General features: G+C 59.2%; 1 protein-coding gene across 6 annotated transcripts in view; it reads right to left on the bottom strand.

Annotated features, from left to right (window-relative positions):
- Positions 1-642: 642 nt before the first annotated feature.
- Positions 643-12079, bottom strand: part of CHID1 (chitinase domain containing 1) — a 47505-nt gene continuing 36068 nt past the window's right edge. For 3 of the 6 annotated variants that reach the window (XM_026447288.2, XM_031933853.1, XM_031933852.1), the window contains exons 11-13: positions 3188-3268; positions 2885-2927; positions 643-2712 (exon numbers count right to left, since the gene is read on the bottom strand). In XM_026447288.2, coding sequence (XP_026303073.1) covers positions 2614-2712; positions 2885-2927; positions 3188-3268 — 223 coding nt within the window. In that variant the 3' untranslated portion in view covers positions 643-2613. The remainder of the gene's footprint in view (positions 2713-2884; positions 2928-3187; positions 3269-12079) is intronic. The other 3 variants (XM_026447290.2, XM_026447289.2, XM_026447291.1) reach the window with 2 other exon arrangements.

Here is a 12079-nt window from a genome sequence, read left to right on the forward strand (position 1 = left end):
ACTCTCCAGACTTCTGGTTTTAAGGAAATCGTGACATTAGCTCTAAGTGGTGATGAGGCCAGACACGGTGGCTCACACCTGTAATCCCTTTGGGAGGCCGAGGCGGGCGGATCACTTGAGGTCAGGAGTTTGAGACCAGCCTGGCCAACATGTTGAAACCCTGTCTCTACTAAAAATACAAAAATTAGCCAGGTTTGGTGGCGGGCACCTGTAATTCCAGCTACTTGGGAGGCTGTGGCAGGAGAATCGCTTGATTCTGGGAGACAGAGTGGTGAGTGGAGATCGCACCACTGCACTCCAGCCTGGATGACACAGGAAGACTCCATCTCAAAAGAAAAAAAATAGTAATAAAAAATTTTTTAAAAAGTGCCAAGGGCCCTCGGGGGCAGAGGGGGGCGTCCCTGAACTGCCGGCCTGTGCTGGGGGTGGCTTCCCTCTGCTTCACCCCCAAGCCCAGGGTCTTCCTCCCCAAGTGGGGCTCTCCTGCTTCACCCCCACCCCAGGGCCTCCTCCTGAAGCAGGGCTCCTTCCACATCACCCCCACCCCGGGGCCTCCTGTCGAGGTGGGGCTCCGCTTTTCCCTTGTCTATTTTGTTCCTAGAACTCCGCCCTTTAAGTGAGCTGGCAGCACAAAGCAGTTATCACAGGGCACAGAAAAAACATGCATCAAGGTGCCTGCCACCGGATTCTCACAGCCAGGGTGAGGGTTGTGTGGGGACACTGGCCACAGAGATGACGGTCAGTTCAGGTTGGGGCATCTCATCCCCAAACTGTACCGCACAATCTCAATTTCCAGCGAATTCCTGCCTCGCCCTCTGCCCATCACCCTGGAGACACAGCCCGCTCTAGGCATCCTATCCTATGTGGCATCCCCACCCCTGCTTGCACCCAATGCTGATCTGGCAATGCCTAGCTCCAGGCCCACACCACCCTCCCAGACCTGCGTGTCCCCTGCCCTCATTCCGACGGAAGCCACAGGATCCCTGAGAACCAACTCAAATGTTAGCATCAGCGCCTCTGGGGACACAAGGTCAGTGCCCCAAAGCCACTGGCAGCTTTTGTTTTTTTTAGACAGGGTTTTTGGAGTGTAGTTGATCACAGCTCACTGCAGCCTCAACCTCATCAAGCGATCCTCCCACCTCAGCCTCCTGAGTAGCTACGAGTACAGGCACATGCCACCACGTCTTGCTAACTTTTGTATTTTTACGGGGCTGGAGACGGGGTTTCACCATGCTGTCCAGCATTCCTCCCACCACGGCTTTCCAAAGTACTGGGATTACAGGCCTGAGCCACTGCACACACCACTTGTATCTCCTACACCCATGTCAAGCAGCAGCAAAGCAATGGGAAGGGCTGCACCTGTAGTGTGGCGGCTCGCAGGCCTCCCTGACGTCCAGGCCTTTCTCAAGCGTGGGTGCCTTGGGGCCAACCCAGGACCCCCTCCCCAGCTTATGTCCTGTGGAGACCCCACCGTGCTGCTCACCACCAGCTGGAGATGTCCTGACCCCCCTGCCCACCACACCCTGATGTTACTGACTGCACCAGAACACAGTGCCCACCCTGGCCTCACCGTCCTCACCCCACGGCATTCTCGGTCACGCCCAGGCCCATCCACTCCCTGCACTCACTTCTGTCCCCCCAGGAGACCCTGCCTGGGATGTGTACCCACCTATGCCCTCCGCTGCCCACCTCAGTCTTGTGGGTCCCAGTGGTGAGGAGGGGAATTCTCACGGCCAGCCAAGGACAGGATGGTGATGAGGGGCAGGGGAATGAAGGCCGCCAGGCCTTGGCTCATGCCTCCAAATTCCCCAGGGCCTCCCCAGAGCCTGGACACCGCTGCATTGCGGGGTGGGTGCAGACTGCCAGCCACGTGTCCTCTGCCCCACCCCTCACTGGAAATGCCCTTCCCGATGTGGCCCACGGGTCCTGCCGTTGCCCCTCACCATGCTCCCTGATGTGGCCAGGCTGGCCTGGGGGTCACGCTACCTGAGGCGGCAGAGCTGAGTCAAGGTCCAGGGCCAGTTTCCTCTGTGCCCATTTCCAGGGCAGCCCCTGCGCCCTTGCCGCGCTGGACTCGGTGGGGACATCTGGGTGGCTCTCTGCAGATGTCACACATACGCTGTGGCTGGCGAGGTGGGTGGTGACACGTGGGCGTGCAGCTCTCAGCTCTGTCAGTGCCAGGCCCTGGGGTGATGCTGGGCAGAGCTGTCCCTGCCAGGGCCCTCGAGTCCGGGAGTGGGCGAGTCTGGGATGGTTCCAGAGCTTCCAAACCCACATCTGGCCCAGGATGTGAGAAGCGGCCCAGAAAGGCCTGAGCCAGGCTGTCCTGGTGGGGCAGGTACTGTGGGTTCTGCCTGCCCAGCCGACAGGAGGTAGCCAGCAGATGCCCGGGTGGGAGGGGCTTGAGCTCTCGGGGTGCCCCCCAGCCAGCACTCATCTCAGGGCAGGGACCCCTCATGAGAGGGTGGGGAGTCACACGGTGCCCAGGACCCCCGAATGAGGACGGCAGCAGACCCGTCACAGCAAATGGAGTGGAGGCCTGTATTTCACACCTGCTTACTCACTCCACGGCTTAGAAAAGAACACGTCCACCGCGGAGGCCGCAAAGCCCGCCTAGAGCAGGTCATAGAAGTAGTCCAGGCCCTGGCCCAGCTCCCAGATGGAGACCCCAACGCCCAGCTCCCGGGCCAGCTCCAGCCGCACCTGCAGGGACTAAGCACAGATGGAGGTGTGAGCACCTGCTGGGGCCTGTCCGCCAACACCCAGGAGTGTCCTCCAGGCCGAGGAGCAGCAGTGCCTAGACCCCAGGGACCGCAGGCCAGTGCCTGCTGTGCTGTCGCATGCCCCATCTCTCCCCTGGTCCCATGGCTGGCAGCACACGCACCTTCAGGGTTGGGTAGAAGACGACGTGCCTCCCACTGCGGCTCCTGCAAGACAAGGGGACTGTCGGCCTGTCCACCGCCTCTGCTGGTTCCAGGCCTCCTCCCCTGACAGCCAAGGTCCACAGCCTGGACTATTCCCACCCGCCAGGTGGCCAGCTGCTGTCCAGCTGTGCTCCAGGGCTGGGAGCAGCAAGTAAGCTCATGACCCTGGGACCCCCTGGGCCCTGCTGGCTCCCTCATCTCCACCCCCAGGCTCCCTCCCTGCACACAAGGCCGAGGCGGGCCACACACTTCCCAACACTCACTTCTTGTACTCGAAGAAGTGCTCCGAGGCCTGGCTGTCCCACGCCATCCGGGGCCTGTGGTCCTTCAGTGTCTGGATGTACCTGGGGAGACCGGGGTGTGGGTTTGGGGGCCCACCCAGCTCCCCCAAAGGCTGTGGCTATCAGCAGGGGCAGGGCCACTCGGGGCAGCAGGTAGAGGGAGCCACTGTCCCCAGTGGTCTGGGGGACGATGGCTGGTGGGGTGGCCAGAGCCTCGGGTCCTGTGAACCCTGTATTTGAGGAAGCACATCTTCCAGGAGCTTCCTCAGGAGAAGCCGCCCCAAGTCCTCTCAATGGCCTGGAGAGTGACACAAGGCCTGAAATTGCCTCACCTTGGGGATGGCCCTCAGGCTACACAGTGGCTGCTGGACGGGGCTCCTCACTCTGTCTAGACCCCAGGTGAGAGGCTAACCAGACAGGCCTCAGGCTGCCCTGGCCCCGCTGCTGGCCCTGGACTGATGGGCAGTGCCTCATACTGGGGATGGCTGCCTGGGGCAGTAGTTTCTGCACCCTTTTTTTTTTTTTTTTTGAATTGGGGTTTCGCTTTGTCACCCAGGCTGGTGTACAGTGGTGCGATCTTGGTTCACTGCAACCTCTGTCTCCCAGGTTCAAGTGATTCTTCTGCCTTAGCCTCCTGTGTAGCTGGGACTACAGGCGCGCACCACCACATCCAACTAATTTTTGTATTTTTTAGTAGAGACGGGTTTCACCATACTGGCCAGGCTGGTCTGGAACTCCTGACCTCGTGATCTGTCCGCCTTGGCCTCCCAAAGTGCTGGGATTACAGGCATGAGCCAGCACGCCCGGCCTCCGCACCCTTTCGAAGGCTAAGTCTGCCTCAGTCTTGAACAACCACCGCCCCATGCCCAGGACTGCAGCAGGCCCCCTCTGAGCACCAAGAGCCAGTGGTTTGGGAACCACCCCCTCCGTCACAGAGGACAGGCTCATTCCTAAGGTGCTAGGGACACAACAGCAGTTTCCAGGTCATGGGGGACCTTGAGTGTAGGCACATCTCACACTGCACATTTAGGACCAGAGCAGGTGGTTCCACAACACTATGGGCCACAGCCACCAGCAGCAGTGACAGATCGTTCTGGAAGCTTCTGGTCTCTGCAGACAGGAGTGTGTGCATATGGAGGCAGCTGACAACAGAACATGACCAGTGGCTGCTGCGTGAGGAAAGTGCCCCCCACGTGCCTGGGGCTGCAGCCTCAGGGAGGAGGCCTGGAGTGGGGCCTACAGCCTGGACACCATGCGGGAGGGGAGGATAGGCAGTGGGCAGCTGCAGGGGCACAAGGACCTGGGCTGTGTGGCATGGACATCTGCAGGACCCTAAGGGGTCATGGCTGGACACTGCAGGGTTTATTCAAGTGAGAAATGGCAGCCACAGGACCACACCTCGAGCCACCTTCCTGCTCCTGCCCAGGAGGAATGGGATGTCTGAGGATCCCAAATGGGAGAGGCTGCTGTTGTCCTGAGCGGGGCAGAGTCCCCTTGACACTGTGAGCCTCTTCCAGACTAGGGCACATCACTTCAGAGCTGTGAGCGGGAGCAGCTGCCTCCCGCCCAGCAGTGCTGGAGAAAGTGCCAGACCCCATCGGGTAGCTCTGGCATTTTGGGGCATGGGGGCTGCTCTGCAGACATCAGACCCCGGTAGACACATGGCAGGGAGGGTGGGAATTAGCACTCGGGCGGCCTCCCCAACCCAGACAGAGTTTCCTTTAGACGCCTGTTTCTGTTTTTTTGAGACAAAGTCTCACTGTCACTCAGGCTGAAGTGCAGTGGTATGATCTTGGCTCACTGTAACCTCCGCCTCCTGGGTTCAAGCAATTCTCCCACCTCTGCTTCCCAAATAGCTATGATCACAGCCACCCGCCACTACGCCCAGCTGGTTTTTGTATTTTTAGTAGAGATGCGGTTTCTCCATGTTGGTCAGGCTGGTCTTGAACTCCTGACTTCAAGTGATCTGCCCGCCTTGGCCTCCCAAAGTGTTAGGATTACAGGTGTGAGCCACCACACCCGGTCCCCCTAGATGCTGGGAATGGGACGGCAGCCGTAGCTAGCAGCTCCAGCCATCCCAGGCCTGGAAAAGCACTGCTGGACCTGCCCTCCTGAGGCTGGGCCAGGCCCCTCAACAGCCATATGCAAACATGGTCTTTCCAGAAGCCCCTCCAGGCCAGGCAGCATCACGGAGGCTGCCGGCACAGCCACAACCCCCTTGACAGCTCTATAATGACTGCCGTCTCCTGAACTGAAACACGGCTCAAGGTGGTGTTGGTGTAATTTGCAGCTTCCCCCCAATATCTGCTGGGTGGCTCTGTGAGAAGAATGGGACGTGCAGGGTCGTGGGCAGATGCGTCAGGGCAGGGATGGCCCTCGGGCTGTGGGGAGCTCTGGCCACGCCACACACTCCTCCTCCTGGGGGGCCTCTGTGGTCACTACTCATCATCTGCTGCCTCCAGGAGGAGGTGAGGCTGTGGGTGGCCAGGACTCCTGAGAGCACTGAGTGCCTCCCACTCAGGAGCCCCAGCCTGGTGGTTTGGTGAGTGGGTAGTGACCACGCTGTGGGGGCAGCCACGACCAGGGCGTTGTCAGGGACCCCAACCCCGGGAATCGCTACTCCCAAGCAGGCCCTGGGAACGAGGAGAAGCTGGAGCCCAGGTGCTGGGTGGGGGTGTGTGCCCAGCTCCCAAAAGCCCAGGGAGGGTCCGACAGTCACTCCTGGGGAGGGAGGGTGAGGCCACCGGGTGTAGGGGCGGGGCTGAGTGAGGAGGGGTGGCTGCAGGCACAGGGAGGGAGTCCAGGCCCACAGTGGAGGGAGGACAGTCTTCAGAGGGCCACAGACACACAGAGGGGCTGGGTCCTTGGGGGGCCTGAGTGGCCACCCAGGCTGGTAACTGGGACCCCCTTGAGGGCTTATAAGACCCCAAGGAGCATGGCTGGTGTGATGGACACGCACACCGGGGGCCAGGCTCCCAGGAGGAACAAGGGCCACACAGGTCTTTCGGGGAGCAAGGAGCAGGCACCAGCCTCGGTGAGTGGGGAGCGGGCACGGGGCCTGCCTGGGAGGAAGGAAGGGTCACAGAGAAGGCAGGGGAAGGTGAAAGTCCGAGGGTGGGTGTGGGGAGCACCACAGGAGCCCAGGGGAGGGACAAGCACACGGGCGGGGAGGAATAAGGACTCAATGAACACAGACAGCCTCGGCCTCACAGAAACATCCAGAACAGACAAACCTACAGACACGGTGGGCTGGAGATGGGCACAGGCTAGGGCAGGGAAAGAGGGCACAACTGCTAAAAGGCAGAGGGCTTTTGGGGAGCAGTACTGAGGGTTGCACAATTCTGCGAGCATACTAAATGCCACTTTGAAATGGTGCATTTTGTGGTAGGTGAATTTTATCCAACCTCAAAACAAGTTACAAGGCCTCAAATGGAAAGGGTCAAGGAAAGCCACACAGGATATACACACAAAACACACCGAGACACACCACACTGGAATTCAGGAGGGCCGGGGACAGAGGTTTGACGCGTTTCTAGGGAGAAAGCAGATCAAGCGTGAGAAAGATGTTCTTGGACCTCCTAATGTAGGGGGCAGGGGTCACCCCACGGAGACCAGCTTGGAAACTTCTCTTGGAGAAGGTTCCAGAAAACCGAAATAAGTGGGACGAGGGGCTTGCTCCAAAGCCTGGGGAGTTTGCCAAGGTCTAAAAGGCAAGGATGAAAAACAGAGATGCCCGAGGGGGCTGGGCGCGGTGGCTCACACCTGTAATCCTAGCACTCTGGGAGGCCGAGGCAGGTGGATCACCTGAGGTCAGGAGTTCAAGACCATCCTGGCCAACACGGTGAAACCCTGTCTCTACTAAAAATACAAAAATTAGCCGGGCGTGGTGGTGGGCGCCTGTAATCTCAGCTACTTAGGAGGCTGAAACAGGAGAATCGTTTGAACCTGGGAGGTGGAGGGTTGCAGTGCATTGAGACTGTGCCACTGCACTCCAGCCTGGGTGACAGAGTGAGATTCTGTCTCAAAAAAAAAAAAAAAAAGCCTGTTGGAGGGAGGGAGAGGGAGGTGGCACTGGCGGGCGGAGGAGGGAACTGCCAATACCTCACCTCCACTCTGTGCTGTGGCCCCGGTGGAGTGGGCGTGCCGACCCCCCAGAGCAGCCAAGTCTGAGCAATCCCTCCACCCTGCTAACCAAAGAGGCCCACGTGGACACACTGCTGCTGTCATGCTGGCCTGAGAGCCCAGGCTCGTGACTCCCAGGAGGGCAGTGGGCCATGCTCCTCCACTGCCCTGAGCGGCGCCGGGCCCAACCCTACAGTCTTGGCCCAGTGGCTGGCGGGAGCCCTGGTCATCCACCAAGAAGGGCGTCCCACTCTTGGCCCCTAAGTGGAAGCCAGCTCATGGGAGGCCTCAGGGAAGGCCAGCATCAGAGGCTGATGGGGGCCTCTCTCTTTGAGTCTGCCCAGGCAGCCTCCTGAGACACAGGGCTGACGAGAGCATCTGACCAGATGTTCCAGGACACCTTGACTCCATGTGCAGAGCCAGCCTGGGCTGAGCAAGGAAGGAGCCTGGGGAGGTGGCCCCAGGATCTCAGCAAGGCAAGGTATGAGAACTCTGGGCCAGCTGGGATGGGGAGACATGGGATAGGACAAGGAGTGGGAGCTATGCACCTGTATCTCACCTGCCTCCAGGTGTGTGCCTGTGTGTACCTGTGCCACAGCTGGGGCCGGGAGCTATGCACCTGTGTCTTGCCTGTCTCCAGGTGTGTACCTGTGCTATAGCTGGGGCTGCCTCACCCGAGGATGCAGTTACCAGATACGGTGACGGAGCCTTCAGACCCTTCCTGGCCACGCCCAGAACCGAAGTTGGGTGGCTGCCTCTCCCTACACTAAATTTATTTTTGTTTTTTTGAGATAGGGTCACCAGGCGCAGTGGCTCATGTCTATAATCTCAGCACTTTGGGAGGCCAAGGCAGGTGAATCACCTGAGGTCAGGAGTTCCAGACCAGCCTGGCCAACATGGTGAAACCCCGTCTACTAAAAATACAAAAATTAGCCAGGCATGGTGACAGACACTTATAGTCCCAGCTACTTAGGAGGCTGAGGCAGGAGAATCGCTTGAACCTGGGAGGTGGAGGCTACAGTGAGCTGAAATCAAGCCACTGCACTCCAGACTGAGCGACAAGAGCGAAACTCCATCTCCAAAACAAAAAGAGATAGTGTCTTGTTCTGTCACGAAGGCTGGCATGCAATGGTGTGATCATAGCGCACTGCAGCCTGGACCTCCAAGGCTCGAGCGATCCTCCCGCCTCAGCCTCCTGAGTGGCCAGGACTATACAGGTGTGCAATACCACACCCTGCTAACTTTTAACATTTTTGTAGAGATGGGGGTCTTGCTATGTGGCCCAAGCTGGTTTCAAACTCCTGGCCTCAAGTGATCCTCCCACCTCGGCATCTCAAGCTGTTACGATTACAGGCGTGAGTCACCACACGCAGCACCCCTTGGATTTGACCAAGCGGCTGCTAGGGCTGTACTGGCTCCAAAGGTATAGCAGTGCAATTACACAATCATGGTATGCTGTGAGTCGCCCTGAGCTGCCATTAGGAAGCGGTTCTGTGTCCTGGAGGCAGCAGGCAGAAGACAGCCTGGTGGCACACAGCTTCCTGCAGGGAAAAATACACGAGGCCGGCTCTGGTCTCAGGAGTATGTGTGGAGAGAAGCCCTTCCTAGGACCCCTCAGGAGCCCCCACAGGGCTCTGCAGCCAGCTCCAAGGAAGGGGTCCAAGGGAGTGGAGGTGCTTCTGGCTGGTGGGAGGAGGGGCTTGCAGGCTCTGCCCAGGGCCAGGGCTGCTGTGGGCAATGGTGAGGCCCCCAACCCCAGGCCCAGGCCTCCCCCTGGAGGGAGGACATAGCTGACAGCTGCCCCTCCCCAAGCCTACCCTGCAGACACTGAAACCCCAGGTCAGGTGCTCCTATCTTCACACGTTTCAGTCGTCTCTCAGAGGTTGAATTCAACCAGACAGCCCTCCTTGGTGGGTGGCCATCGTTTTCCAGGGCTGTCCTGTCTGAAATGTGGGATCCAGCAACGTCCTGAGACCGGAAGCCCCGAGGCTTGCCGTCTCCCTCCCGTGGAGGCAGGCGTGGCTAGTCCACAGATACATGCCAGCCAGTTCCTGCACCCAGCCCCACTGGGGACATGCGCAGGAGCTGCTGCTAACCAGCCAAGGCTGGACAGAGCCCAGGGCTCCCAGAGGCACAGGCTGGAGACACTGAGGGCCTTGGGCATGGAGGAGACCTGGCCCCTCGTCACTGGCTAGCAGAGAGTGCTGGGGTGTTGGGAGAACATGGTGAGCGTGAGCCTGGGGATCGGGGCTGGGGCTGCTGAAACCCTTGGCGCCGCATGAGGCCGAGGGAGTCAAGTCCTGGGGTGGCTATGAGGGGCTTGCCACACCATTCTATGCACTTTTATGCTTGAAGATTCTCACAGTAAAAGATTCACAAGACAGGAGGAAAACGCCTAGGTCCAAGTCGTGGCAGCAAAAGATGCCAGGGCAGTGATGAGGGCCACATGCCTAAGATTCAATCCCTGCTGCTTCCAGCCTCCCAGACATCGCCTGGGGGGTGACAGACAGGATGAAGGGACAATGGGCTCCACTCTGCAGAGGACACAGGAGACTGGAGGAGCGAGGAGGCTGGGGCTGGATGACTGGCTGGTGTGGGTGGCAGGCGCCGCATTGCTTGGCGGTGCACGTGGTGTGTGGGGGCATGTGAGGCTAGGGGCGTCTTCTGCTCTTTAGGGTGGCTGCAGCTAATAAGTGAGATTTCAGCTAGAAAAGCAGACATTTGGTGCCAACACAAGGCGAGAACAGAGAGTGAGGAGAGGCGTCTGAGCTGATGTCGCCAGAGCTCACCAGGAGCCAGCACAGGTGCGAGGACCGATAAGCCTCGAGAAAGGGCTGGGAGAGGAGCCCCAGCTTCTGGAACAGATAGGGAGGACCCAGAGAACACCCCACAATGGGTGGCCTATCTCACCCTGTGCACGCTGCAGGCAGTGAGCCCTTGGGCTGGACTTGGTGTCCGGAGTGGATGCCACCTGTCCAGGGCAGGACCACGGACAGGGTGCAGATGAACAGTGCAGCTGAGAGGGAGGTCGGGGCTTGGGGAGGGGCCAGACGCCACCAGGGCAGAGCCAGGGTCAGGAAGAATGTTCTGAGGAGCTGTGAACACGGCCCCTCCCCTGCGCGGACATTCAGGCGGAGGCAGGAGTGCCGTCCACTTGCAGAGGGGACTCTGTCACAGTTGGGAGCTAGGAACCTACCCAGGGAAGACTCTGGTGGCTGTCAGGCATCAAACTCCCAGCGGCAGGGATGCCTCCACCTGTGATCCTTGCCAGTGTCCCCCCTGGACTAGAGTGGGGGCGCCCTCGCTGCCATATCCTTGAGGCAGGAGCCATGGCTGTGCAGCGTCAGCGCTCTCTCGGCCGGCTCAGCAGCTGTGAGGATGCACGTGTGAGCAAGCCTTGGCAGCTGGTTATTTATTCCAGCCTCGTGGGAGGTGGCCCTGCTGAGCTGGCATCTGTGCTGCTGCCCTGGCCAAGGTCTCTGGGCAGGGTCAGACAGGGCAAGAGCTACTGGCCACCAAGGATGGGACGTGGGGACAGGCACTCTAGGGGCCCCTGAGACCCAGATCTCCCCACGGCCTGCTCCCCTTAAGTGGTCCTGCGTCCAAGCTGGAGACTGCCAGGTGCCCACACCCCTCCTCTGTGCCACTCAGGCCCAGGGGTCATTAACAAGGGCACTCTGGGTAGGCGAGGAGGGCCAGATTAGGAGGGGACTTCTCCGATGGGAGTGAGGACCCAGAAGCAGTGCCTTTCTTTCCTGACTGGGTACACCCAGAGTCCAACTTGTGCAAAACTGGGGGGTCTTGAGGGCATATACCCCCACACACTCACGTACACACCTTTGTAATCAGAATTCCTTGACCCCAAACCCACTAGCCAATTCTCAGAACAATCATGGGTGGGTGCAACTGCCCAGGGGAGGCTGCTGAAGGCTTTGGTTGTTTTGGAGACAGGGTCTTGCTCTGTAGCCCAGACTGGAGTGCAGTGCAGTCCCCACCTCCACAGCTCAGGCATTCCTGGGTAGCTGGGACCACAGGTGTGCACCACCATACCCGCCTACTTTTTTTTTTTTTTTAACTATTTGTAATGACGGGGTCTATTTTGCACAGAAGGTCTCGAACCCCTGGGCTCAAGCAATCCTCCTGCCTTGGCCGCCCAAAGTGCTGGGATTACAGGTGTGAGCTGTTGTGCCAGGCCACACTGATGCCTTGTGTGACCTGACCCAGGCTCTTGTGCAGTGAGTGAGCCCCAACTCTTCACCCTCAGATGGTGTAAATGGCTGAGCTGTTTCCCTAAAATCCACAGGGTAAAGTGTGTGATGTCTTGAATGTTCTCTGCAAAATTCACACTGAAATGTAATCCCCACTGTGGCACTGTGAGGAGGCAGGGCCTTTAGAAGGTGACTGGGTCATGAGGGCTCTGCCCTGGTGAATGGATTAATCCATTCACGGTGGCACTGTGGGGAGGCGGAGCCCTTAGAAGGTGACTGGGTCATGAGGGCTTTGCCCTGGTGAATGGATTAATCCATTCATGGACTAGTGGGTTAATGGACCCGTGGGTGACCATGGGCATGGGACTGTGGCTTTCTAAGAAGAGAAAGGTGGCCTGGGTAGCTCGCTCAGAGCCTGTACCACAGGACGCCCTGCACTGCCTCTGGACTCTTCGGAGTCCCCACCAACAAGAAGGTTCTCAGCCGGGCGCGGTGGCTCAAGCCTGTAATCCCAGCACTTTGGGAGGCCGAGACAGGCGGATCA

Source organism: Piliocolobus tephrosceles, chromosome 13 (genome assembly GCF_002776525.5).
Source record: "Piliocolobus tephrosceles isolate RC106 chromosome 13, ASM277652v3, whole genome shotgun sequence".
Lineage (NCBI taxonomy): Eukaryota > Metazoa > Chordata > Mammalia > Primates > Cercopithecidae > Piliocolobus > Piliocolobus tephrosceles.